This window comes from Cyprinodon tularosa, unplaced genomic scaffold (assembly GCF_016077235.1).
Source record: "Cyprinodon tularosa strain WSP-4 unplaced genomic scaffold, ASM1607723v1 ctg226, whole genome shotgun sequence".
NCBI classification, from domain to species: domain Eukaryota; kingdom Metazoa; phylum Chordata; class Actinopteri; order Cyprinodontiformes; family Cyprinodontidae; genus Cyprinodon; species Cyprinodon tularosa.
Window position 1 is genome coordinate 239,319 of NW_024038844.1, and position 25,611 is coordinate 264,929.

At 39.6% G+C, this 25,611-nt stretch overlaps 1 protein-coding gene across 4 annotated transcripts in view; it reads right to left on the reverse strand.

Moving 5' to 3' along the window:
• Positions 1–1,247: 1,247 nt before the first annotated feature.
• The window catches only part of LOC119784439 (nucleosome-remodeling factor subunit BPTF-like), a 53,898-nt gene continuing 29,534 nt past the window's right edge, over positions 1,248–25,611 (reverse strand). For 2 of the 4 annotated variants that reach the window (XM_038286489.1, XM_038286486.1), the window contains exons 19-36: positions 25,186–25,225; positions 24,706–24,931; positions 24,406–24,555; positions 21,183–21,313; positions 20,246–20,360; positions 19,865–20,082; positions 17,785–18,022; positions 17,355–17,614; positions 15,903–16,016; positions 15,561–15,722; positions 15,124–15,206; positions 11,889–12,114; positions 11,465–11,790; positions 10,958–11,131; positions 10,238–10,430; positions 9,753–9,837; positions 4,933–5,119; positions 1,960–1,996 (exon numbers count right to left, since the gene is read on the reverse strand). In XM_038286489.1, the coding sequence (XP_038142417.1) occupies positions 1,960–1,996; positions 4,933–5,119; positions 9,753–9,837; positions 10,238–10,430; positions 10,958–11,131; positions 11,465–11,790; positions 11,889–12,114; positions 15,124–15,206; positions 15,561–15,722; positions 15,903–16,016; positions 17,355–17,614; positions 17,785–18,022; positions 19,865–20,082; positions 20,246–20,360; positions 21,183–21,313; positions 24,406–24,555; positions 24,706–24,931; positions 25,186–25,225 (2,965 nt within the window). Of the gene's footprint in view, positions 1,997–2,045; positions 2,823–4,932; positions 5,120–9,752; positions 9,838–10,237; positions 10,431–10,957; positions 11,132–11,464; positions 11,791–11,888; positions 12,115–15,123; positions 15,207–15,560; positions 15,723–15,902; positions 16,017–17,354; positions 17,615–17,784; positions 18,023–19,864; positions 20,083–20,245; positions 20,361–21,182; positions 21,314–24,405; positions 24,556–24,705; positions 24,932–25,185; positions 25,226–25,611 lie in introns of those variants that run through there. The other 2 variants (XM_038286485.1, XM_038286487.1) reach the window with 2 other exon arrangements.

Below are 25,611 nucleotides of genomic sequence, written 5' to 3' on the forward strand. Positions count from 1 at the left end.
AAAATGTTATATGCTTGAAAAATGCAGCTATAAAATTCTCATACAAAGACTCAACAGTCGGTCGTCGCTTGAGGTTTGACTCCCAGTCACGCTGCCGCAGACCGCAACATAACTGAGCTGATGTGCGTGAGGAGGCTTGTTATCCAATTACTCTAACCGTCCTCTGAGGGAGAGTTGAGAGATGCATGTGAGCCAGCCTGTCAGCTTCAGACACAGCTTTGATGAGACTCTATGAGGACGCTGCTGTACTTTCACACAAACTCATCTTCCTGCTGTTAACACATGCAGCTTCTAACCTGCATGGAAAAAAGGGTCAAAACAGACCGGATGTGGTGGGTGGGAGGATCTGCCCGCTGACCGTTTCCCTCCTGACATTAATGACTCAGCCTGTGAAAACCACAGCTGACAGACGCAGCTGCTGTTCGCTGCAGACAGACACACCTGAGGAGTTTACTAACAAAACGTTGATCTAAAACAGAGTAACATCCATTATGTTCTCATGTATTTGAGATGCTCCTCTTCACCTTTTGTCACATTACAACCAAACTTCCATCCTGTATCACCAGTTTGCTGGTAGAGCAGCTGGTGTTCATTTGTATTCAACCCCTTTAATTTAAGGCCACTCTAAGAACATTACAGGATAAACGGCATCATTTAGACAAAGGAAAGAGTTCAGATAAATAAAAGAGTTACAATAAAATGTTCCAGTATTTTAACATCCAAGAGGGCTGTTATTTTAAAAAATAAAAAAAGGACAGAACTGCAAAAGTGAAGGGCAATTAGTGCATCAGTACGAGTAGTAGACAGGAGGCTGATGGTGACTCTGGAGGAGCTGCAGAGTTACATAATATTTTGTTAATAAACAATCAAATCTCAAAATGACGGAAACATTTCTAACCTAACTGTGCTGCTTCTAACACACAGAGGTGGCAGCATCATGCTGGTACAAGGAAGCATCTTGGAGATGATGGGAAGAGTCAGTCTAGACCTGATTCTGAATAAAAACTGCAGAATTTGTTCAACTCTGTGAAACGTCTATGACAGGGCTGGATCTTTTTTTCAGACAAACTGGCAAAATAAAGGCATTCATTATTCATACACCTGGCATCTAATTGGAATTCAACTAAGTTTTGCTTTTGAAAGCAAAACTTAAGTTGGATTTTAACCTAAATAATTTATTTTTCTTAAAGAAATATTTTGATAATAATTCATAACCTAAATAATAATTTTAAATAGTGTTTTTTTTTAAGTTTCGGCTGATGATTTATCTTTGGCGCTTAAGTCTCACAGGTTAGAAGAACTCTGCTCTCCTCCACATCTTTGGATCTTTAGACTCTTCTCTATTGGATTCAACCTGGACTGCTGGACAATCGTGAAAACCTAAAAAACAAGCTTTATATATATGTCTGGTGTTAATGATGTGGACTTAATTGTATTGTCAGTCTGATACATAAAAGACAGATGAGGAGAATGTTTGTGGTTGTAAAGTGACAAAGGCATAGGAAAACTTTTGTACGGGAATATAAAATGGGACTCTAGTTTGATGTATTTTAAAGCATAAATGAAATAATGTAACGCACTATAAGTGGGAACTGATGGACTTCTAACAGAGAACACAGAAGATGAACCGTGCAGAAGGAATCTGTGAGGATAGGCTGCATTCAGCATCCAAATATCATTTTTTCATCCATATTTTCTCCTTCATTCCCATCCTCCTGGTGGAGAAGGTTCAGTGTGGATGTTCAATTGCCCTCATCCTGGTCTCTGACGGAGGAAAACAAACTTCTGCTTTCAGTCCTTTGCCCCTCAGATGGGTGGTAGGCAGTGTGACACCAATCAGTGTGAAGATGGAGGAGGGCATGCTCTCCTTCGGAGGACCCCCATCCCCCCACCCCAATCTGACAACACGTCCTAACGAATCAGAGATGAGACTTTTGACACTTGGATTTTAAGCAGAAGCTAAGATGCAGCTGACTGTAGCTTGTTGTTATGAGACCTGAAGAAACAGGAGGAAAAAAAAAACGGTTGGAAAACTTCTTGTTTTCTTTTTTTTTTTTTTATTAAAATCTTTACAATATATGACAAAAACATGACTAGAGTAGAATACAAAAACCAACAAAACATAAAACAAAATAAATTGGATGCCAGTGGGTCGGACATTTTGACAGACAAAGCAGCCATGTTGGTTGAAAGTCACTGAAATGTGACAGAATGTCGGCCCAACTAGCTTATGTACATCTAAGAGCCCCAAGCTGAGCATACTGAGAACAGAAACGCTAACCTAGACTCTGCCATGTTTTTCTTTTTACACTTTCTATCATTATTTTCTTCAGAACATAAAAATAGTCCTTCACAAAAAGATATAAACATAAAATATACAGGAGAACAGCTGATAAAATAAACTAAAGATGCATGTTTTCAGTTTTTTGTTAGCTAAGAAACGAGGTAAACATATCCTGCTGCTATCAAATATAATTTATGTCTGATTTCTAAATGTGTTGAGTAAAGAACATGAAGTCTCGTATCTCATATCCAGCCTACGATTCAAATGTTTGGTGGTGCGTGTGTAAAAAAATACTTTTTTCCCTTGAAGGCTCTTTGCTACCAACATGGCTGCATATACCAAACATTAGAAAAACTTTTGCTTTATTTACTTTAAAAATAAAATAAAAAAACCCACTCCTAATGTGTGGCTTATTATAAGCACTTTCATACAAAGTTTTAATGCCGTTTTAAACAAGTAAAAACGGCAAAATCCGCAACAGAAAATTAACTTTTTTGTTTAACAGTGACTCCGGCACCCAGGAGTCTGACATCACAATCTGCAAAAGAGAGAGAGAGAGAAAGAATGGATGGGAGTCAACACATGCGGGCGAAGTACGTCAGCGTTCAGAGAACAGAAGAGCAGGATGAAAAGTGGCTGAAAGGAACCAGAACAAATCTATCGGTGTGAATGAAACGATCAGAGATGGTGTCAGTTTAACAGACCATCGAATGATCGGGTAAAGACTGACTGAGGAAACAAACTGAAAAAACAACTCGGCTGAGAAATGTGCATCCGTCTGATAGGCATTTGCTTCTCTTAATCTTCATTTGAATCAGGTAAAGCAGTGGTCTCTAACTTGCATCCTTTGAGATGTGTCCCTTGTCCTCCAGCGCCTGAACCCAACGGTCAAACTCTCTCTAACTTACCCAGCCTCACAGAGATGGAGTATAAGATCTGAGAGTTAAAGGGAAGTTTAAGAGCATTGTAAGACTATTGCAAAACAACTATTTATTTTTAGTTTGCAAAATAAAAAAATTGGACGATGAAAAAATATAGAAAAAATAGCAATTTTTTTAATTTTATTCTATGCTTCTAGGTGGTCTGACCAATAGAAATAAGTCTGCTCTGTGGGACATTAGCAACAGCTTTTCTATTGGTTCGTGCAGAGACCGCCCACAAGTATAGAGTTTGAAATCTAGAGATCAGGATTTGAAAAGAATAACATTTGTAAAACTTGGCCTCTCAAAAATATAAAAAAAAAAAATCATAAAAGCAGAAAAATTTAAATATTATCTAGAAAAAAAAAACATCTGAAAAGATACATTTATATAAAAGAAAATTAATTGGATGAACTTCCCCAAAAAGAAAAATAAATAAATAAATAATAACCTTTGATTTTCTTCTTACCAAATCTGATTGTTGTTTTTGTTTGTTTCATATTAAAAATGGTAAATAACACAAATGGTTTTCAAAAACTAGCTTTGGTTTCTTTATTTCAAGGCCAACAGGTAAAGCTGTGAAACAAGCTTGTAAAATAAACATGTTTCACAACAAACAATGAAACTGAATATTAGCGGCTGATGTTATAACACAGTGAACTAGTTTATCAGCTGTGTGGAGACATCTAAAGAAAGTTATGAACAGATGTCACTGAGCTAAAGAAGCACAAGTAGTGGAAAATCCAGATTTTCTAAAAAATGTAATATTCATAAACAAAAAGCAGGTTAATCCATAAAATGGATGATTAACCCAGCCCTAAATCAGAATCAGTTTTGACCGATGCTCTCCCAAGTTTGACTATGTTTGAGGTATTTGTTTTTCCTTTAGTATTTAGGTGTTTAAACTTTGCTATTTGCAAAAATACTTGGATTCAGCTACTAAGAGATGGGTCTGAAAAGCTTGATTTAGCAGTGCTAAATATGAAAGACAAAATAATATTTTATTACTTTTATCCATTTTGAACTTTGCATTTGTCTGTCTTTCAAATAAAAACAATCCACTGGACCTTGTTTCCAAGTCTGAAGACGTATCGCTTTGCTGAATCTTGACCAGCATATTGGATGAACTTTTGCATGAACTTTTTTTTTATATAATTGATACGATTTTCAAAGTTCCTTTTTGGAAATGCATATTCAACTTTCCTTTTCTCAAACATGTCCTTTGCTTTCAATAACATTGGAACAAATTTCTCTCTAATACAGCTGCCTAAAATGAATGGGTAATTATCAGTTAATGGCTGTTTATAAACAAGCAGAGGTGTTGGAGCGAAGCAACATGCAAAACACACAGAGCTGTGAACCACTTTGCTCAAAGATGTTTATCTTAAATCCGGATAACGCTCAGATCTACAGCATACGTGTAAAAGTATCAAACATTCAGATTTTGTAAAGCATTGTTTGATTGTTTATACCCCAAAATTGGAACATTTTATGACCCAATTAAACCCATTCAAATCAGATGGTGTCATAAGTCCACATTTATTATTAATCCATGAAGGATTGATGCAGAGAAACAGTGTTGGTATGAGCATCAGGTGATGACAAAGTGGGAGAAAATGTAAAGAAGAACAAAAGGAAGTTGTGAAGAGAAGAGGAACTTATTCTCCTCTACAGAGAAACTTCACTTTATTTTTCAGACTTGTTTCCTCTTCAGCATCACTTTCTTACCTGCTGGCTTTGAAGCCTTTAAGCTTCTGGACAAAGAAGTTCTCCAGAACCTCGGCACACTGGTAGAAGGGCGAGTCGCTGGGGTTGTAGTACCGGCAGTTGTCGAAGATTTTGGTCATGTCTGCTACAAATTCAGTCAGCTTGACGTATTGTCGTTTGTGTAACCTCTCCTCCATGGTGGACAGGTCTGAGGAAAGGTTTCAACGCTCAGTTAGACACTGAATATATGCTATAAAACACATCCTAAAAAGAACCACCAGCGTGCTGTTCACTGGGAGAACAGGCATATTGTCAGTGGAGGAAGGAGATTGATAGCCAGGTTTTAGAACTGACAGTGTTACGACTCAAATCATTATGCGGGGACTAGAAAATATGTGAAACTTCTTCCAGAGCTGACCTCGATCTTCTCAGGCTTCCGATAAGTCGCTGACATATTACCTATTTATCATTCCTGAGGGGAGCATCATTTCTGGGGGAGAAAGTTTCCTCTGAAACCAGAGGAGGAATAACCAGGACCTCCACTTAAGAAGCTTTCAGTGTCAGAAACTATGTTCTAACTAGTTAAGAATTAAAGAAAGATGTGAATGTCTGAGAGAGGAAGGAAAACTGGCAACAGATGAGGCTTCAGGTAATCTGCATGACATCCCAGAGCTGCGTTTTCAAACCAACATGTCTGACCTTTTAAATCCCCTCCGCCCATCTGACTGCGGGCAGTGAGTCTGTATCAAAGTTTCAAAGACCTCCTTTTTCTCCCTCATCAGATTTCATGCTAAAGGCCTCCAGAAACCACCAGCAGCTTCAGCCACAGCAGTTAAAAGATTGCTTTATGTTTTATTTTCCTGCAACCTCAATTTTTTATTTTTTTTTTAAATGGTGAAAGTGGCAGATGGACATGAGTTTCCAGGAGCAGGCCAGCATATAACCAAGTTTGGGGCGACAGTGCATTTCCACGGGGAGCCCAGGAGCAGCTCATTAACGGTTTGTTTGTATAAAAGTTCAAAAAGGCCCCCGTTGACGCAAGTCACCGTTTACTTGGTCGGTTTGATCTGAGTTGGAGGGCTTCCTCCCAGTTGGCCTTCAGACGGCTGCGTTTTTAATGCTAAAGATACTGAGCGTGGGTGTTGCTTCTGGAGATTACAGCAATTACAGAATGAAAACAGCATAACCGCTGCATGAAACAACCTGATCTCATAAACACGGGGAGCTCCAAAGCTCAGCCGTCCAAAGCCAAGCGCAGCATTGGTAATCCCCTCACTGTCACCATCTTCTTTCTATAAACGAACGCACAATGCCGCATCAAAATATGTTGTGTCTGTAAAATCAAGATCAACAAATCCCACAAAGACTAGATGTTTAGCAGCTCCAGAATCCAAGAGAGATAAATATTGTTTTCCAGGCCTGGTTGATATCAAGCCAGTAAAAATCAAGGATTTTAATCAGTTAAAAAGTTTGCAGCTTTTATTTTGAAATCATAAAGGAAGCATTTATAAAATGTAAAACAAACTGAAGTAAACAGGCTATCACAGCTTTGAATTCTGTATTTGCCAACATAATGAGCTGGTAAGATATTTCAACATATTTATAAGATCTTTTTTTATTGCTTTTATTGATGCTCTTGTGTCGCCTACATTTCCATGGCTTATTAAGGTTATTCAAGGGCTTTGCAAAATCCCGTTACTTTCTTTCATGCTACGATCACAAACCTCCTGTAGTGTATTTCATTGGGATTCTATTCAACATTTAGCAGTGAATAATTATGAACTTGAAGGAAAACAATAGTTTTTCGATAAAAAAGGTTTTCTGAGGAGATTATTTGCACTTCTGGAGTGCTTGGTTCTATACTTGCACTGTAGCTACAGGTCTAGGTCTTTGTACTTGAACTGGTACTCTTTACCAGTAACGGTTGTCCATTTTGCTTTGCAAATAGCTCAAGCTCAGTCAGAAGATTGATGAATAGTGTTTTTATTTGTCTTTCCAAATATTTTTGCTAAAGTAGAGGTAATAAATGTAAATCATTTGATCCAAAGCATTAAACTTTGTATGGTATGTAGATTTGTCTTCCTGCTGGAAGTCTGGAATTTCTGCAGTTTCTGTTTCAGGTTTGACTTGTATATAACTCTGCAATTCAAATTTGATCACCTTCCCTGTCCCTTCCAATGAAAGCCTTCCCAAAGCATAATGCTGCCACCTCCATGCTTCACGGTAGGGGTGTAAATCAATTCAGCATCAATTTCCTGACCCAAAGATTCTATTATTTTTGATACTCAAGAACACACCACAATACGATTCGATTAATTTGTTGTTGTTTTTTTTTTTTTACCTTACAGGCTAGACGATGTTTCAAATTTGATATACAGGTGCTGGTCATAAAATTAGAATATCATGAAAAAGTAGATTGATTTCAGTAATTCCATTTAAAAAGTGAAACTTGTATATTATATTCATACATTACATACAAACTCATATATTTCAGATGTTTATTTTGTTTAATTTTGATGATTACAAATGACAACAAATGAAAATCTCAAATTCATCATATCAGAAAATTAGAATATTACTGAAGACCAATAAAAACAAAGGATTTATAGAAATGTTGGCCAACTGAAAAGTATGAACATGAAAAGTATGAGCATGTACAGCACTCAGTATTTAGTTGGGCCTCCTTTGGCCTGTATTACTGCAGCAATGCGGCGTGGCATGGAGTCGATCAGTCTGTGGCACTGCTCAGGTGTTATGATAGCCCAGGTTGCTCTAATAGTGGCTTTTAGCTCTTCTGAATTGTTGGGTCTGGTGTATTGCATCTTCTTCTTCACAATACCCCATAGATTTTCTATGGGGTTAAGGTCAGGAGAGTTTGCTGGCCAATTAAGAACAGGGATACCATGGTCCTTCAACCAGGTACTGGTAGCTTTGGCACTGTGTGCAGGTGCCAAGTCCTGTTGGAAAATGAAATCTGCATCTCCAAAAAGTTGGTCAGCTGCAGGAAGCATGAAGTGCTCTAAAACTTCCTGGTATGTGGCTGCGTTGACCCTGGACCTCAGAAAACACAATGGACCAACACCATGCAGATGACATGGCACCCCAAACCATCACTGACTGTGGAAACTTTACACTGGACTTCAAGCAACGTGGATGAAGTGCCTCTCTTCTTTTCCTCCAGACTCTGGGACCTTGATTTCCAAAGGAAATGCAAAATTTACTTTCATCAGAGAACATGACTTTGGACCACTCACCAGCAGTCCAGTCCTGTTTCTCTTTAGACGCTTCTGACGCTGTCTGTGGTTCAAGAGTGGCTTGACACAAGGAATGCGACAGCAGAAACCCATGTCTTTCATACGTCTGTGTGTGGTGGTTCTTGAAGCACTCACTCCAGCTGCAGTCCACTCTTTGTGAATCTCCCCCACATTTTTGAATGGGTTTTGTTTCACAATCCTCTCCAGGGTGCAGTTATCTCTCTTGCTTGTACACTTTTTTCGACCACATCTTTTCCTTCCCTTCGCCTCTCTATTAATGTGCTTGGACACTGAGCTCTGTGAACAGCCAGCCTCTTTAGCGATGACCTTTTGTGTCTTGCCCTCCTTGTGCAAGGTGTCGATGGTCGTCTTTTGGACAACTGTCAAGTCAGCAGTCTTCCCCATGATTGTGTAGCCTATAGAACTAGACTGAAAGACCTTTTAAAGGCTTTTGCAGGTGGTTTGAGTTAATTAGCTGATTAGAGTGTGGCACCAGGGGCCATCAATTTTGAACCTTTTCACAATATTCTAATTTTCTGATATGATGAATTTGAGATTTTCATTTGTTGTCATTTGTAATCATCAAAATTAAACAAAATAAACATCTGAAATATATGAGTTTGTATGTAATGTATGAATATAATATACAAGTTTCACTTTTTAAATGGAATTACTGAAATCAATCTACTTTTTCATGATATTCTAATTTTATGACCAGCACCTGTAAATCAATGAAAGCTGTAATATTGTTATGCATTTTATTTGGAGAAACAACAGCAAATAACAGAAGAAGCAAAGTTGTACTCCACCTAGGCCTATTAAAACCTCATTCACTGGAAAATAATAACGCCTCTTTTATAGATTCTGAAAGGCCTTGCATTAAAAAATTATGCAAGTGGAAAGAAAGATCTCTGCTGCTTTTTGATGCCTGACTAAACAGATGAGAATATTATTTTAACTCCTCCACATATTTCTCCTCTTGCTTTTTGATTTTTCCTCACAAATGTTCTCTAACAAAGTGTGTGTGCAGGCAACCAGAAAACAGGCTTAGATCGGGAGTAATAGGACTTAAGTCTTAAGTCTGATTTTGGGTTTTCAAGGAACAATCATATTTAAACACAGATGAAATCACACTCCAGTTGGCTCCATTTATGAAGCTTGTTTACTTCTGCTCACCTCAGAGGATTACTATGCACTGCTTTCGTTCAGATAGACGTCCCAATAAAATACATAGAAATTAGTAGTTGTATTGTGACTAAATATAAAAAAGGTTGAATGGTGAGTAATATGTTTAGAAAACTCAATTTCTGAAACATTACTTATCTCAATAAAAATTAACAAAGAAAATATACTTAATAAAGAATGATAAAGAATTTGGCCTCGAAGTGACAAAGATATCTTGACTAATATTTTAGTCAAGATATCTTTGATATTTTTTTTCTTTCTGAATTTGTTCAGAGTAAAAAACTAAAGTAGGTTGACAATCTGAAACTAAAAACCTAAACACACCATAGGTGACAATGAGACACTTTATCATCCTTTCATTTACAGACCTAAATGTCACATTTTTAAATTGTCACTTCTTACCCATAGGTTCCTTGATGACCTTGTAGTAGTCCGGGGCGTCATTGGTATCCACTGGTTCTAGGAAGGGCCAGGCCATTTTATGTGCCTGCAGAGCAGTGAGGTATAAAAACAGAAGAAGATGCAAAGGCTTGAGAAAGCTGAAACCAAAGAAAAACAAACAGCTCCATGAAAACTACACTGGAAGCAGGTGGGTCAACACAGATGTTCTACTCCAGCCTCTTTCCCCATTTCTCCTTCACACAGAGACACTGGGCAGAGGAGGAGAAAAAAAGAGGAGGAAGCCTGAAAAGTAGAAGAGAAAACAGAGCATCGGCAGAGGTCTGAGTAGGGGAGACCCACTCATCTGGTAAGACGAGCAGGGAAGACTTTAGTATGCTTCTCTGCTAGTGTTGGACTCATTAAAGCGCTGCAGCATTTTTACATTTGAATGTAAATGAAAGCATCCAATCAGTGACCCAGTTAAAAAGCCGCTACAAACCGCTCACCTGTAAGGAGCGCAGGATTCTTCGCAGGCCTTCGTAGTCCTTGTCTGTGAGCGGAGTGAAGACCGTCATGGCGTCCTCTGTGGACTGACATTGCGGACACACGTACTCGTCGATGTGGTTGGCCTCGCTCTGCAGGATTCCCACACAGCGCCCGTGGTACCAGTTCTGACATCGATCACAGCCGATATAAAATCTAGGGAAGGAAAGATTGTTTATATCTGGTCCTGTTTAATCAGATAAGAGATAAAATCCAGTTCAACCAATTTCTTCGAAAGGTTAATAAATTATCACACTGTGAAAAGTAAACTAAAAGAAGTAAACATTATTCCAAATTTACACCTATTTATGTAGGAAAGTAAAATGATGTTCCATTGCAATAAGATGTTTGCATTTTTAAGAACAAAACATCCATTATGTTACTTCAGTATAAACATTGATCTTCACACCTCACTTCTTTAGTAGATCATTTTACTTAGCGACTCAAATGAAGGACTAGTTCACTTTAGAGAACTTATTTAGATCGATCTTTGCAGTCTTCGTTAATGTTTAATATATGACCTTCTTCTGTCAGTTAGAGGGAACTTTGGCTGTAAACTTGGAGTTTAAACTTTTTTTTTTTTTAAGACGTTACAGTTTTCTCTGGTTGGCTGTTTTTTTTCACAGCTTGCATCAACAAATGGTTCATGTTGACTTATGTAGGCAAACACACTCGGTCCTTACTGGGACTCGTCATAAGGTGTCTGACAGATGCAGTACAGCTCCTCTGTGCTGCTCTCCTGACCCCCTTTACACTCCACACAGATGTAGTCGTCCATCTTTTTGGCCTCCTTCTCAGTGATGCCCACACAGTCACCGTGGTACCAGTTGGTACACAGGTCACAGCCAATATAAAACCTGGAAAGAGACAGCATGGTAAAAGCTTTTCAACCATTTAATGTTTCAGAGGAATATTATACCTAAAACAAAATTGGACGTCTGAAATCCAACGATTTCTGATCTTTTTTTAAATCTAAGACTTAAAGATATAAGATTATTTTAATGTAAACTGATGGTTGGTAGTGAATGGAGTGTCTAATGAAGGCATGAATAGCAGCTAAAACCTTGTATAAAGAAGGTTAAAAAGGCAGAAGGCTAATAGTTGAAATCTTAGCAGTTAAATCCTAAAACAAGTGCTTTATAACTGCATCTCAGTACTGTCTGTAAATCCTGGACAGGGCGCTTGCATACTTGGTCTCGTCGTAGGGCGTCTTGCAGATGCAGTAGAGCTTTGGATCCTTCTTGCTCTCTTTTGTGCTTGTAGTGGAGATCATCTTCTTCTTCTTGGACTTTGCAGCTGCTACTATTTCCCTTTCTTCCTCCTGTTTCCTCTTGTGCGCTGAGGTGACTGTCATGGTGAGGTGGTGTTGGGAGGAGATGCCGTGTTTTTGTAGCACAGCTTGCTGTTTCTGACTGTGGACTGCAGCGGCTGCAGCAGCCTGGGCCGCCTGGTGGGCTGCAGCCTGAGCCTTTTCCTTTTCTCTCCGAATTCGCAGCAGATCCCTCTTTAGCTCCTCCTGATGATTCAAATGGAGCAAGAAAAATGTAATTTAAACATTTTTAATTGATTTAAATGATCACATTTTCCAGACATTCTCCCATTTTCTCTGCCTACCTGAGCCTCTAGCTGCAGCTCCTTGTCCAAAAGTGCTCGTTTTTTCAGGATCTCCATCTTAAGGCTCTCTTTGTGCCGGTAAAGGAGTGCAGAAAGCTTACTGGCATTGGCCATCCTCCTCTTGGCCTCCACAACTTCTTCCTTCTTCTTCTTCTTAGCTGCCTGCCTCTCATCTTTGTCAATCCGGTCTAGGATGAACTTCATCACCTGGTTGCACACAATCATCCTAAACAGAAACCAAATAAATGTAAAAGAAGAAAACAATGGAGCCCTTCAACACCCAAGTACCACTTCTCACAAGAACTGCCTCAAGACTGTTTGAAACTTAAGAGATCCAAAGGGAAATTGACTGATGACAGCAACCAAACAATTTAATTTAACAGCGTTATGGTAGCAAATCCAACCTTTTTTTAGTTCAGTAAATGCACCACAAATACATTCTGGTGTGGACTTTGGTAGAGAGAGAAACACATTCAACATTGGCAGTTTTTAGAATTAGAGGTGTTGAAAAGTTGAAGGAAGCAGAAGATGCCTTTGGGAAAAGAAACTAGATTTTGTAGAGAGAGATGTGTGTCGGTGGGTTTGATGTCTAATGCTACGTTCACACCTAAAGCAGCAAAGGCAGCTGTTTCATTTTTTATGCTTTTACAAGTTTAGTTTTGATGCGCAGCTGAAGCATCTTTGCTGCTCCAGCTGTGCAGTGGAAAAGTGGGTTTGATGCTTGTTGGGCCGAGCTACCCTATCCTTTCTTTGCCTGCAACAATGGCAGCTATATTTGCTGTGATCAGTGGGGAAAAAGTAGTTTGAATATGTTTTTTAGTGAGAAAGTCCACCTGAAAACTTCATCTGTGCAGTCAGTTAATCCAGATCACCATCATGGTTTCAAATATTGTCCTGGTCGGAGCCGCTCAGACCCCTGTACACCTGCGGAGCTCTGTCACTAGGAACACCCTATTTAGAGACCTTAAGGACCAGCACAAAAATACCCTATATAATCATTCTATGATCCCTTTAAAGGTGAATAATAGAAACTAGGGATGCACGATATTGGGATTTTGGCCGATATACGATATTTTAAAACTCATGTAGCCGATAACCGATATAGATACTGATGTTAAAGCTGGACAAAAATAAGTAGTCATTGAAAATAGCAGTTTTATTATCCATTTCTGACACTTTGAAAAATAATATACTCAAATATATTTTCATATGCTGATATCAAATAGATTTTTAAAAACGCGGTATCGATCTATTTTACTTTCAAAATCTCCTGAAATTTCATTATTCTGTTACAAACTCTCGTGATATTTTGCAAATTCTTGTGAGATTTTGTTAGTAAAATAGATCGATACCGCGTCAATATATCAACATATAAAAATATGGCAAAATTTCGTGAATTTTCGGGGGATTTCATAGCATAACGATGACATATAGCAATATTTCATTAGTAAAAGAGATTGATATGGTGTTTTTAAATGGCAATATATCAGCATATGAAGATATTGTGATATTTTAATGTATCAATATTTTTTACCTCGTCTTTAGAAGTTTTTATGTCTGTAAAAAAGAGGTTTTTGAGGAAGAAGAAGGAGTTTTTTTTTTTTTTTTTTTTTTTTATATCGGTGGGGTGGCCGATGTCCAATATTCAGTTTTAAGGCTGATACAGGCCGATACCGATAGGGAGCCGATTATATTGTGCATTCCTAATAGAAACTTGTCTACTGAGGCATTTAACACAAAGTTCTGGATTTTACTGCAAACAGGTCAAATAGATATTGTTCTAAATCATCCTCTTTATCACTTATCAACCCTCAATCAGACAATGATACGTGGAAAAATAAAGTAAAATTTTTTTTTTTAGCCATCATAATTTTACCTGAAAGAGTAACACTTAAATATGTGGATTAACTTACACTACAATCTGTCACTGTGCTTCAAATGGTGACATCAGTGTTCAAGCTGCACACTTTATAAACAAAGTTTATACCTCATATGTTTGTTTACATGAGATCCTCAGAGCTTCAGCAATAAGGTAATGCCAATTAAAGGCTGACTGTGACATAGAAACAAAAAAATAAAATTTTAAGTTTCTCTGATCTAAAAAATACGTCGGTCAGTAAATGATTGATTTCAGTATTATCAGATTTTCTGAGTCTGGGGGTTAAAGTACATGGAGAAAGAATGCTATGTTCAGGGTCCTGAGGTTCATGCTGATTTATACTTCTAATTAAATTAGGGATAAAAAATATTAGTGATGAGGTCAGGAAGAAGGATCCTCAGATAAAGTCTGCGCTCTGAACATTATTTCAGAGTGAATGTCCGCTTAAGACACTAAATCCATGTTATCTATGGCACTCGGTTCTCAGCGTGTTCTCTTGTGTTTGCTAATGTTCACAACTAAGATCGAAAGTCAGAGCCCGGTTCAGTGTGTGATTGTGTGAAAAACACACCAACACATACATGGCTGCTGGGGTCAAAGATAGGCCAGCGTTCCTGCAGTCGCCACACAGAGGAGAACAACAAATGCAGCACGGAGGAGGAAGAAACCGAAAAGATAAAAACATGTTTGTTGATGTCATATTTCCCTCAGACCGTTTTTAGGAAAATAAGAGAAGAAATAGGAATAAAAACGGTGCAACAAAAGCGTTTTAGAGATTAAAAGGTGGACTTGATTTGATATTTCAGGTCTGTGTGAACAGAGACAGAGTTCACTCAATATTTATAGACATAAACATACAGCTGTCAGGTCAACTATTGGTCAGACTATAATCTATAAGCAGGATAAAAAAGAAATTTTGGTGAATTAGATATTACTATTAAGGCCAAACTTTGATGAGATTTTAAAGAACGTTTAACTACAAATGTTTGAATGGTGCTGCCAGATTTCTTATTGCAAAGTAATTTATAGCTGAAGCTGCATGTCATTTTGTGTATGATCATTAGAGGAACACATTTATTTAAATAAAGCGTCATAAATTCTCAACAGAAGGATCGAAAACACAGAAAATATATGACAACACCAGAGCAGCACAAAATAAATACACAGGAAAAATGTCTAGGGAAAAACCATTCTGACACACAGCTTTTGTTGATATACGTAGTGAATCCAAAGCACTGACTCACTCTCCTAATGGGCCACAACGTAAACCTCTAACCTCCCCTAATGACACCTTTTACTCAATACAATGCCCAAATCTTAACATGTTGATTTACAGAAAGGAAGATGGGAACACACCTCTGATTTTCTTCTCTTTCTGCAGGCGTCATGGTCTTCTTCTGCTTAAGGTGCTCAATTACGGCATTTTGTTTCATAACCACCTGAAAAACATCACATCCCAAGATGTAAGTACAGGCTGCTTGCTGGGACTGGTATCATGCAGTAGGATTTGCCTCTTAAATAAGACTAAAACTGTGCTTAGATTAACAATGATTAGAAAGTTTATACTTATGGAAAAGCTGTCAATATTACATCTAAAGAAGCTGTAGTGAATGAGAAAAACAAACATGAAACACAGCAACAGAGAGGTGCTAAGAAAATTAGTTCCACTAAATGGAGGCCAGAGGCAGAGAGGGTAAAGGAACCAGATTCTCAGAGACGCTGTTTCTGTTTCTAAAGACACTGACGGGACTGAAAGGAAGAAAAGGCTCTGATTGCTTCCTGCACATACACACCTGTTTCTGTATAATGTCGCTCTGATTGGCTGCATTTAGGGCCAGCTCCCTTTTAGCCTCTGCAGCTTGTCTCTTTTTCTGCTGCTGCTGCTCTCTGAGCTGTTGGATTCGCTGTAGTTGCTCCTGGACCGAGGCCGTCTGAATGGTAACTATATTTCCAATCTGGGCAGATAATCATTAGTGTTAAGCAGAAATAGATTCAATGTCATTTTGAATTTGGTTAGTTTTGGTAAGCATAACCTATAAGGCTCAGCTCGCAACTGCTAAAAAAAAAAAAAAAAAAAAAAAAAAAAGACCTCTGAGCCAAAAATGAATTAAAAGAAGTCTGATTTGACCCAGTACCTGTCCTCCCTGAGCCGATGAGGTTCCACTCTGCTGTATCTGGATGGGAAGCTGCAGTTTGATGTGCTGAGGCAGAGGGCCTCCACCCTGTTGAGCCTGCAGCTGTGCCAGAACCTAAATGTGATAAATATTCATAAAATCCATTTTAATGATTATGAACAGTAATGCTACGTTCACACCTAAAGCAGCAGATGCAGCTAGTTTACATGCAAAGTCAATGGTTGACGCGCATCAAGGCGCAACGAACCGTCCCGCAGCACGTTATGAGCAGCTGAAGCAGTGCGTCGGCAGCTGCTGGAGTTGGAAAAATTTTACTTTTGCTGCGCGACGAGCCACATCAACCATTTAGAAAAGCTGATCTGGGAGCTGGCAGAGAGAGACACATCGCTGCTGATGATACAGATCAATATGATCACTCCTCTGAAACAGTTTATTAACGCCTAAATTAACTTAAAATGCTGAAATCTGCCGGCAAAACATGTACGCTTTTATTATCCTGGTGCCTGCAGGTTGGATAACATACATGAAAAACGCCTTCCAGCCGCCGTGGCAAACCGCCAGGAGGCGACCGGGCCAGAGGCTGCTGTTGAATGGGATTCCTAGTGACAGAGCTCCACCGATATGTGGGGGTCTGAGCTGCTCTGACAGAAATAACATTTGAAGGCAGGATAGTAATCTGGATGAACTGACTGCACTGATGAAGATTTTAGGTGGACTTTCTCACTTCAAAACATTAAAACTACTTTATTCCCACTGATCGCAGCAAATATAGCTGCCATTGTTCCAGCCAAAGAAAGGATAGGGTAGCTCCGCCCAACGCGCATCAGACCCACTTTTTCCACCGCGCAGCTGAAGCAGCAAAGATGCTTCAGCTGTGCGTCAGAACGCAGCTTGTACAAGCATCAAAAATGAAGCAGCACGCCTGGTTTCGATGCTCTTGTTGCTTGCGGTGTGAACGTAGCATAAACTTGCTGAACTATAGTAAATAATCACCATGTATCAGTTTTTTTAATCTCTTTTTTGACTTTTAAAAGAAAGACAAATGCAAAGATAAAGCATTTTTCAAAACAGATAAAACATAATAAAATAAATTTTTTTTATTTTATTAAATAAAAATAACGGAAAAACAAATACCTAAAAAAAAAACAAATACCTAAATGCAACATCACATGCAATACAATAATGCATGTGATGCATTCATTAGACTTTGAAGGCAATTGGTTGTATTGGAGTTAGTTTAATGGTGTCAAATTACGTTTAAGTACTAAATATTTCAAGGAAAACATTTCATCATTACCAGGTATGCTTTACTTTGTTGGTGCATCACATAATATCTTAAGAAAACCCAGCTGCAGTTAGTCTTTATTAGTATTAGTCTTTTTATATTGGGCTAAAAAGAATAAAAGCATGATAGTAAATACAAACAACGGATTAAAAACCAAAAACCTGTACCTGCTGTGGGAGTCCAGACACACTGATGAGCTGAGGCGTCTGTTGCAGCTGGAGCTGTGGGGCTCCCCCCTGACCTTTGACCTGCACTGAAGCTGGGGACTGGACAGACATGTGGGCCTGTGTCTGAGGGGAGGCAGACGAAGGACCGCCGGCAGTGGAGAGAGGGGTTACCCCTGCTTGGATGGGAGCAGCGGCCTGCTGTTGAGCCTGGGCTGGGGGATTGCTTGAGGCGGAGTTGGGCTGGCTGGGAGCCGATGTGGCTGCAATCAATAAAGCAAAGAACACGTTAACTAAAGCACCATGCGACCTCTTGATGCAGTAGCTCAGGTTTATTCTTGCTCTCTAAATCTCAGATGCCAGGATAAAAAAATAAACAAATCAAATTATCTTAAACATTTTGTGAGGCATTTGTTCTGTTTAGTTTCCAAACCTGTGCTTGGTGTGGCCGTGACAGTGGAGGGTAGTGGCGTGAAGAGGAAGCGCTGCACCTGGCCGTTGGGTAGTGATGCTTGCATGAGTTGCTGTCCGGGTCCTGGAATGACGGTGACCCCCTGGGGTATGACCTGCAGCTGGCCCGTGGTCTGACCCTGGCCCTGAACCATCACAGTCAGAGGCTGAGAACCACCAACGCCGGCTGTTCGTTCCAAACCAGACCCAGCCTGTTGCTTCTGTGGTTAACAAAGATCAGGTATTTCTGTGTTACAAAACTATTGGATCTAATCCATAAGAAAGTATCTAATTGATTCTTTCTAACGTGCACAGACAAGGAATCTGGTACTGGTACCAAGTTGTCTTAGTTTGCATTGCTAATAGAAATCAGTCTGATTACTGAGAACATTAAAAGACATACGCCATTGGTTTAGTGACCTGTAAAAGGAGCATAGCTTATACCCCATTTATACTACCCTTTTGAAACCATGCTGAGATTTGGTTCGAGCACTCTAACAGAGATATTGTTGAGTGTAAATTGCATGCAAAATTGAACCAGACTGTGCCAGACACAACCGAACAGCGCTAACACGGTTCTAGCTCATCAGTAGATATTGGCGCTGTTAAGTTCTGGCTCGGTTCTCAGATAACAAAGAGCACAGGAGCAGACCGCGGTATCTCCTTACAGTCTGCCTCCGTAACTAGGAAATTTCAGACATTCCCTATCATACCACCCAATTTCCAGTAATGATTCTGCTTAGCAGTGTCATAACCTCAACTCCTGTCATTGTATCTTGCGTCTGCAAGCCCTGATTAGGCTATCATTTGTGGTATCCACTTCCCAAAAGCAGACTGTTAAGTAAATTCACCAAAGGCTGCCTTCTTCGCCTGACTCTACGCAAACAACAAAATATCACAATTTTAACCAAACTTATTGAATGTTACGGGCGCCGCCATGTTAATTTGCTTTTTTTAGAGAGCAGTAGTACCGTAGATCATCACTAGGGGACAAGGAACCATGCTAGCTTGGTGCGTAAATAGATGTAAGGAACTGAGCTTGGCCAGTTAACTGATCCAAGCTCGGCCCGAACTCGGCACATATCGGTTTTCAGAAGGTAGTGTAAATGGGGCTAAAGACTCTGGTATTGGTACAGAGTAGTCTAAGTTTGCATTGCTAATAGAAATCAGCCTGATTACTGAGAACATTATAAGACATAGGCCATTGGTTTAGTGCCTTGTGAAAGGAGCATAGCTTAGTTTCTGTGATGTCAATTAACTCAGGAGGTCAATGGAAAGCTACAAAAGCTCCGCTAAATATTCTGGCTCCACTCTGGTCAACTTCAATTTCTACTGCCTCATCAGTGTGATGGATCCTCTCATCTTTTTGGATTGGTTAATTACGGTGTCCCAGGGTGTCCCTCGGTTTTTAGATTCAATGTAATTTTAGTTCAAGGTCCAGCCTTATTATTGCACCATAGATGTTGCCTTTTAGAATCTGTATTTTTAAGGTACACAATTTCATTCCATTGCTTTGGTGATAACCTACAGCTTTATCTGCCATTAAATGCAGGAAAAGACTCCAGCTTTTATTGTGCGGCTTTAAAGACATTAGACATGGGTTTTCCTTAAATCTTTAAAATAAAATTAAAGCAAAACAGCTTCACTGTGAGCTTTATAACAGACACAACTCTGGGCCTTTATTCTCCTTTTGTACAGATGTCAGCAGAATTGGTGTTTTTCTTGATAGTTCCACAGACCCCTGGATGAAGGTTACCATGTTAACGGCTACTGATGTTTAGGGAATAACATGTCTTGAGCTAAAAAATTTTAATTAAAACAAAAATTACAATATAATAGACATTTTGACACATTTTTACTATTTACATTTTTCTTGTCTGGATGGAAAGTCAGAATTAGTTGGCCGAAAGATGAAACGGATTAATTTGGGAGGAAATTGTCTAAAAAAAACAATAAAGTGCTTATCAGGATGACTAAAAGCATCCAGCCTGGGAAGTAACACTGACCTAAAACTTAAAAAGCTTCAGGTAATGGTGGATGTCCAGAGTGTCTCCCTGACAAACCTGCGTTAGCTGCGTGAGTTGGGCCATGGTAAGTTTAACCTGCCCCTGCCCTGGGGCCCGTGGGGTGCCGGGTGGTGTTTGGCCAGCTGCCTGTCCTGCAGCGATGGGGCTGGCCACTCCCTGACCAGTTACCGTGGTGACAGTGCTGCCAGCCGATATTGCCGTGGAAACTGGCTGGCCCCGGATGATCTGTGTCACTACCTGCTGTCCACCCTGACCTGCAGGAAAACAAGGAGACAAAATTAGGAGTTGGGGAACAGCCAACAGTGGGAGATGTAGTTTAATTAAAGGTTAAGACATAATATCAGAAAAACTTTACATTTATTCTTGGAATGCATGATGCTGAATTGACTAAACTGAACTTGGTGCTCAAAATATTACCTTGCTGGACCACAAGGGGCGTGCGGAGAATCGTCTTTCCAACAGCACCAGTCTGCTGGATGGGGGTTCGGATCATTGTCATTCCTGGACGGATCTGCCCTCCACCCCCTAGAACCTGAACAATCAATGTGCAATATTTGAAAATTCAGTTATTTTTTTAAACTCAAAATTCAATGTTGTTAAAGTAAAAAAAAATCACAAGTTAGCATGAATTATAAATATTAGGCCTTAAAAGCAGAATCAGGAGAAAAAGATGGTGGTCAGATGGATGGACTCAGCACTGGGAAAGTCTGGAAATAAAAATATCTTCTGCATGAACCAATCCCTTATGCAGAGCTGGAAAATACTCAAAACAAGTTGCTATCTCTTGTCGTAAGGTTTTCTGGAAATAATTTTAAACCATGAAACAGATTCCAGATGTCTAAACATAATAGGCCACAGTCTAGAGTGAAAGGTGAGCGTGTGGACAGATTGACGTACACATGGACCAAAGAAGAGTAAGACGTAGAGAACAAACACAACGGTAGGTTAAGATAATGGGGGTTAAGATAATAATGTCAACATTTAAGAACAGGTTAGAGTCAAAACTGTGGTGGGTGTGTGGATGAATGGGTGATTTCTTAATCTTCCACGAACCCTGTTCTAAGCCTTGCAGGTGTCGGTAATGGAGGAAATGTTGCAATCAACAATAAAAGTAACCCTGGACAGTTAAAGAATTGTACCATCAGAAGTGTCCTTTAAGTCAAACATGTCAAAAATGTGCTTTAAACTACATTTGTTAATACAGCAAGTACAAAAATGAAACCCAAGTTTTAATGGTCTGGTCTTTACATGGATAATAGGGACCAAAAAAACAAATCCAACGTAAAGATTTGTTAAATTCTACCAAGAAACCAACCCAAGTTAAGCGTGAGGAGGATAAAAGCTGGAGCTGTACCTGCTGGTGGGAGCCTGGGGTATTGGGCTTGATGCTGAGTGTGGTAGTGCGGGGCTGGAACGGGGAGTAGGTTTGGGCACCGCCTGCTGCACTGGATGGGATGATACCCAAAACTTTCTGCTGAACCACACCTGCACAGAAAGTGGAGACAAGCCTTAAAAACACATTTTTACGCAGGTATAAAGCGCCTTAAAATGCTAAAGAAAGTGGTGCTTTGATGGTTTGTGCTTTTAAAGATGGACTACATTAATTTGTCAACAAAAAATAAATAAATCACTTTTGTTGCAGGATTAATTTATCAATTCCATGTACTTTAGGCAGGAAGCAACATTAAAGTATTCAAAAGCCATTGATTTACTTATTTATGCCACCAGTAAACAGTTGCACAGACATCTTGCTGTAGTGCAATGCAATCCATTACTTTCTCTGTCTCATTCTGCTTAAGAGCCAGCTTTTGATCACAGCCTTTTATAAATATTAGTTGAGCAGGTAAAAGAAAATAAAAATCAAAGGCACACTGAAAGCTTAGTTGGGTTTCCCCCAACATACCCGAGTTCCTTCATACATTATGCACGAGCCGGCATCCCACTTCTTAGCAGCATTCTGACAAAGAGGCCATTTCATATTTGCTCCTGGTCTCATGAGCTCATGTGAAAGTGCAGGGGGAACTGGAAACCACGAGTGTGATTTTTCTGCTGCCGTCTCTCTGCGGTTCTTCAACCCTAACCAAAGAGGTAAACCTATACATCAAGGGCTTCCCTCTTCAAATAAAGATGTTAAGCCCCCTCGTAACGCTGCTAGTTGCTGCTCTGGTCGCACATCAAACACGCTGCTGTATAGACTCGCTGTTTGAAAAAGCTCGAGAAGTCTGAACCGCAGTGAGTGGAGAGGTAAAGTCTGATTTAAAAACATGAAGGGGGGGGTGGACATAGCGAGCTACTATAGAGGGCTACCTGTCTGGGAAGCAGACCTCAGGGTAAACTGCTGTTCCTGCCTTACTTCCTTAAGCCATTCCAAAACAAACAGGGCAGCCAGCAGTCACGGCGGATAAATGCACGTCTATTAAACGGCCACACTCCACCTGAGCTTTAGAAGTAAGAAATATCGCATGTGATGCGTTACTCTTAAACCTCATTCTCTATACATGTTAGCCCTGTTCCATCAAAGCAGGTCTGAATTTCATTAGAGTGGTGAACTTTAATGAACCAAAGCTAAAAGCTATTCACTAATGATTATTTATGTCATCTAGTAAGTTGATCCATAGTTCTTTAAACAAGGTATTTTCTCTTAAATACTGACAAACCAAGCCACAGCTCGTTAAAATTAGTACAGGGAGAAATTAATGTAGCAATACAAGCTTAAATGTGATTTATTCAGACTGTTAAAGTGACGGGCAAACACAGCGCAGGTCACAGTTAGAGTAGATGGAAACTGATGACCCAGCATGGCCCTGACTGGGTCATTGTTTCTAGCTGACCATCATTCCTGTCTGTGCATCCACAGCATGATGTTGCCATCGCCATGTTTTATGTAGAGGATGGTTCTTTCTGAATGGCATGTTAGTTTTCCACCACATTTACACTTTACATATAAACCATTATCTGAGCAGAGCACTTTCTCTCATGCTTTTAGTAAACTGCAAGCAGGATGTCTCATACTTTTCTATTAACAGGTTTTCACAGATCTCACAGATCTGTGAAAGTTTTGCTGTCAAAAAATTCTCCACCTGAGCCGTTGATCTCTGCAGCTCCTACAGAGTTACAAATAAGGCTCTTTCCTGCGTATTGTCTATTGTTCAAGAGCCATGCTTTGATTAGTTTGATTAGTCCATTCCCGGATGACGTTCAAAGCTGGAGATGCTGTCTTAAAAAACCTCTGGCTGAAGCAGCTCAAATAGATATGATGGAGCGAGGTTGTTCAGACATTCAAAAAATAAATAAATAACAGCAGCTTAAAATGAATTCTGTAATGAACAGGGAGCCTGTAAAGGGATGCCAGAATAGGGTAAATATGCTCTTGCTTGCAGGTGTGAGTCATCGAGCGAGCAGAGGACAATACAATACATGACAGAGATGACTTGACATCTCCCACCTCCTCTTAATAGTGATACTAACTTGCTAAGGTGAGCTTCATCTACCAATCAGGGAACTTTAAAAAAACAACAACAAAAAAACAAGTTTGACTTCATTAATTTAGGGTGGAGGTCTTCAACAGGGGGTCTGTGACCCCTAAAGGGCCCACAGAGGTACTGCATGGGGGTTTGCGAAAGTTTTGGTTGATTAGACTTTTTTTATATTCCCCCCTGCAATTTTTTCCACTAATTGAAATATCTTTATGTCCACATTAACATGAATTCAACACACTGTAGTAAACAGATAAATGGTGGCAGAAGATGTCTTTCAGTCATCAATGCTCACATTCAGCGACACACGGGAGCTCTTTCAAGCTGGGCACCGTTTCATTCAAAACACCTGTCCCATCAATGAGGAATCAGAAATACTTTATAATCCCAGGGAGAAATTACTTTGTTACTCACTCTGTAACAGTGTGACTATAGGACCAGTTTGATATAACACAGTTTCATACAATATATATAATTAGGGGCTCCCAGCTCCATCTCGCCATTAATTTGGGGTCCTTGGTCTGGAAAACGTTGAAGACCCCTAATTTAGGGGAATTGGAGAAATGGAGTCTGAATACAAATGTAAGAAACATTTTCTGTTTCTTTGTTGTTTCCATGTGACAAAATGGTAGCACATCAAGTAGGGTGAAGCCTGAGTATCTAAAAACAACTTCAACTGTGCAACTGAAGTCCTGCATCTTTAAATATGACTCTCCGAATGTTTCAGTCTTGTGGGGTTAAAAAATAAAAAAATAAAAACAGTAAAAATATGTAGTTGCAGGAATGCTTAAGGTGTGCCAAATGTGTAAAGTTCAAAAGAACCAGGCTTGTGGTTGGTGGCAACATCATCATTTAAAATATACAGACACGCTAAACATTTTTTAAAGATCTGTGAGATTTTTTGGCAAACTGACTGTTTACAACCGCTGGCAGGTAATAAGGTACGTCTAATGAGGCTTCTACGACACATCCTAAATGTTTCAGGAGTGAGCCTGTAGTAAAGCAAAGAAAACAAACACATGTGTCTGGAACAGTGAGAAACGTCTACTACTAGCCCTCTGCGTCTCTCTCGGAGGTGCGACTTGCTAAAACCAGCTGTACCTCCTTGTGTTGTTGGCACGTTGACTGTGACGATCTTGCTGTTTGCAGGTAGGGGGAGTTTTGCGGTCACAACCTTTCCACTGGCCGAGGTCCCTGTAATGTGAAGGGTATGCCCAGTAGAAGTGGCTGTAGGAGTCTCTCCGCCTGTGCCTAAAAGGTTTATTAAAGGTATTTTTAAACAGAGCAAAATAGAAGCAATACTGGAAACTGCCGGAGTAATTTTAGGATTAAGGTTGAAGATGTAAAACGGATAAAGAAAGATGTGAATAAGGATCTAGAAAGGTTTGCTCTCTGATGTACCTTGTGTGCTCTGACCCTGCTTGACCCAGGTGGCAAAGGACTGTTGGAAGTTCTTGTTTTGTTGGAATGTGACAGGGCTGCCCATCTTGGTGGACAGCACCACCTTGGCAGTGGGGGTGCCCTGGCCTGAAACTGAGCCAACGATGACTTTGGGTGTGGCAGCAGGCGTCGCCGGAGTCCCTGCTGGGGTGACTGCGGCAGACCCAGACTTTTGTTCCAGACGTTTCTGCAACAGTGAACAAAAATAGTAAGCAGATGAAAAAAAAAAGCATGGTATAGAAATAAAAAAAATCTGACACATAAAACTGTGATATTATCAGTTAGTGAGCTGCAGAGAATCATTATTTTCTTGTTATGTTTGGATCCCTTTAGAAAAACACTTGTAGCCTTTAATGCCGCCCACATGCTTGAATTAAAGGGTTCCTTAAAATAGCTCTGATTAAAATCAAGCAGCATGTCAGCTGAAGAAAGCAAACTTACTTTGGCTTGCTCTGCTGCCTGGGCTTTCTCTTTCTCCACCCTGTAAAATCAACAAAGAACCTTTCACATGGAGAACACTTCACAGAACTTATTTCGGATTTCAAAAAATACCATAAAAATAGGCAAATTTCCGCCCAGTCTTATGATGGACGTTATGTGCACCAGATTCTGTCCAAAAATAAGGGAGCACATTTAAAAGGAACAGAAGACATCTAAAGAGGCAAAATGTTGCTTTGATTTATAACATTTAACTGTTGTTAGATTAAGAAAAACAACTATAGATGGCCTTGATGTGTTTTTGGGTGTCCCAGTTTTAAACTGTTCTTTATACAGTTTTTTTGTTGTTGTTTTTGTTTAATCAAAATAACTTTTTCTTTCCTTTAAAATCAGAGGAAACATTCAGGGTCTAATCTGCACACGTTGCAG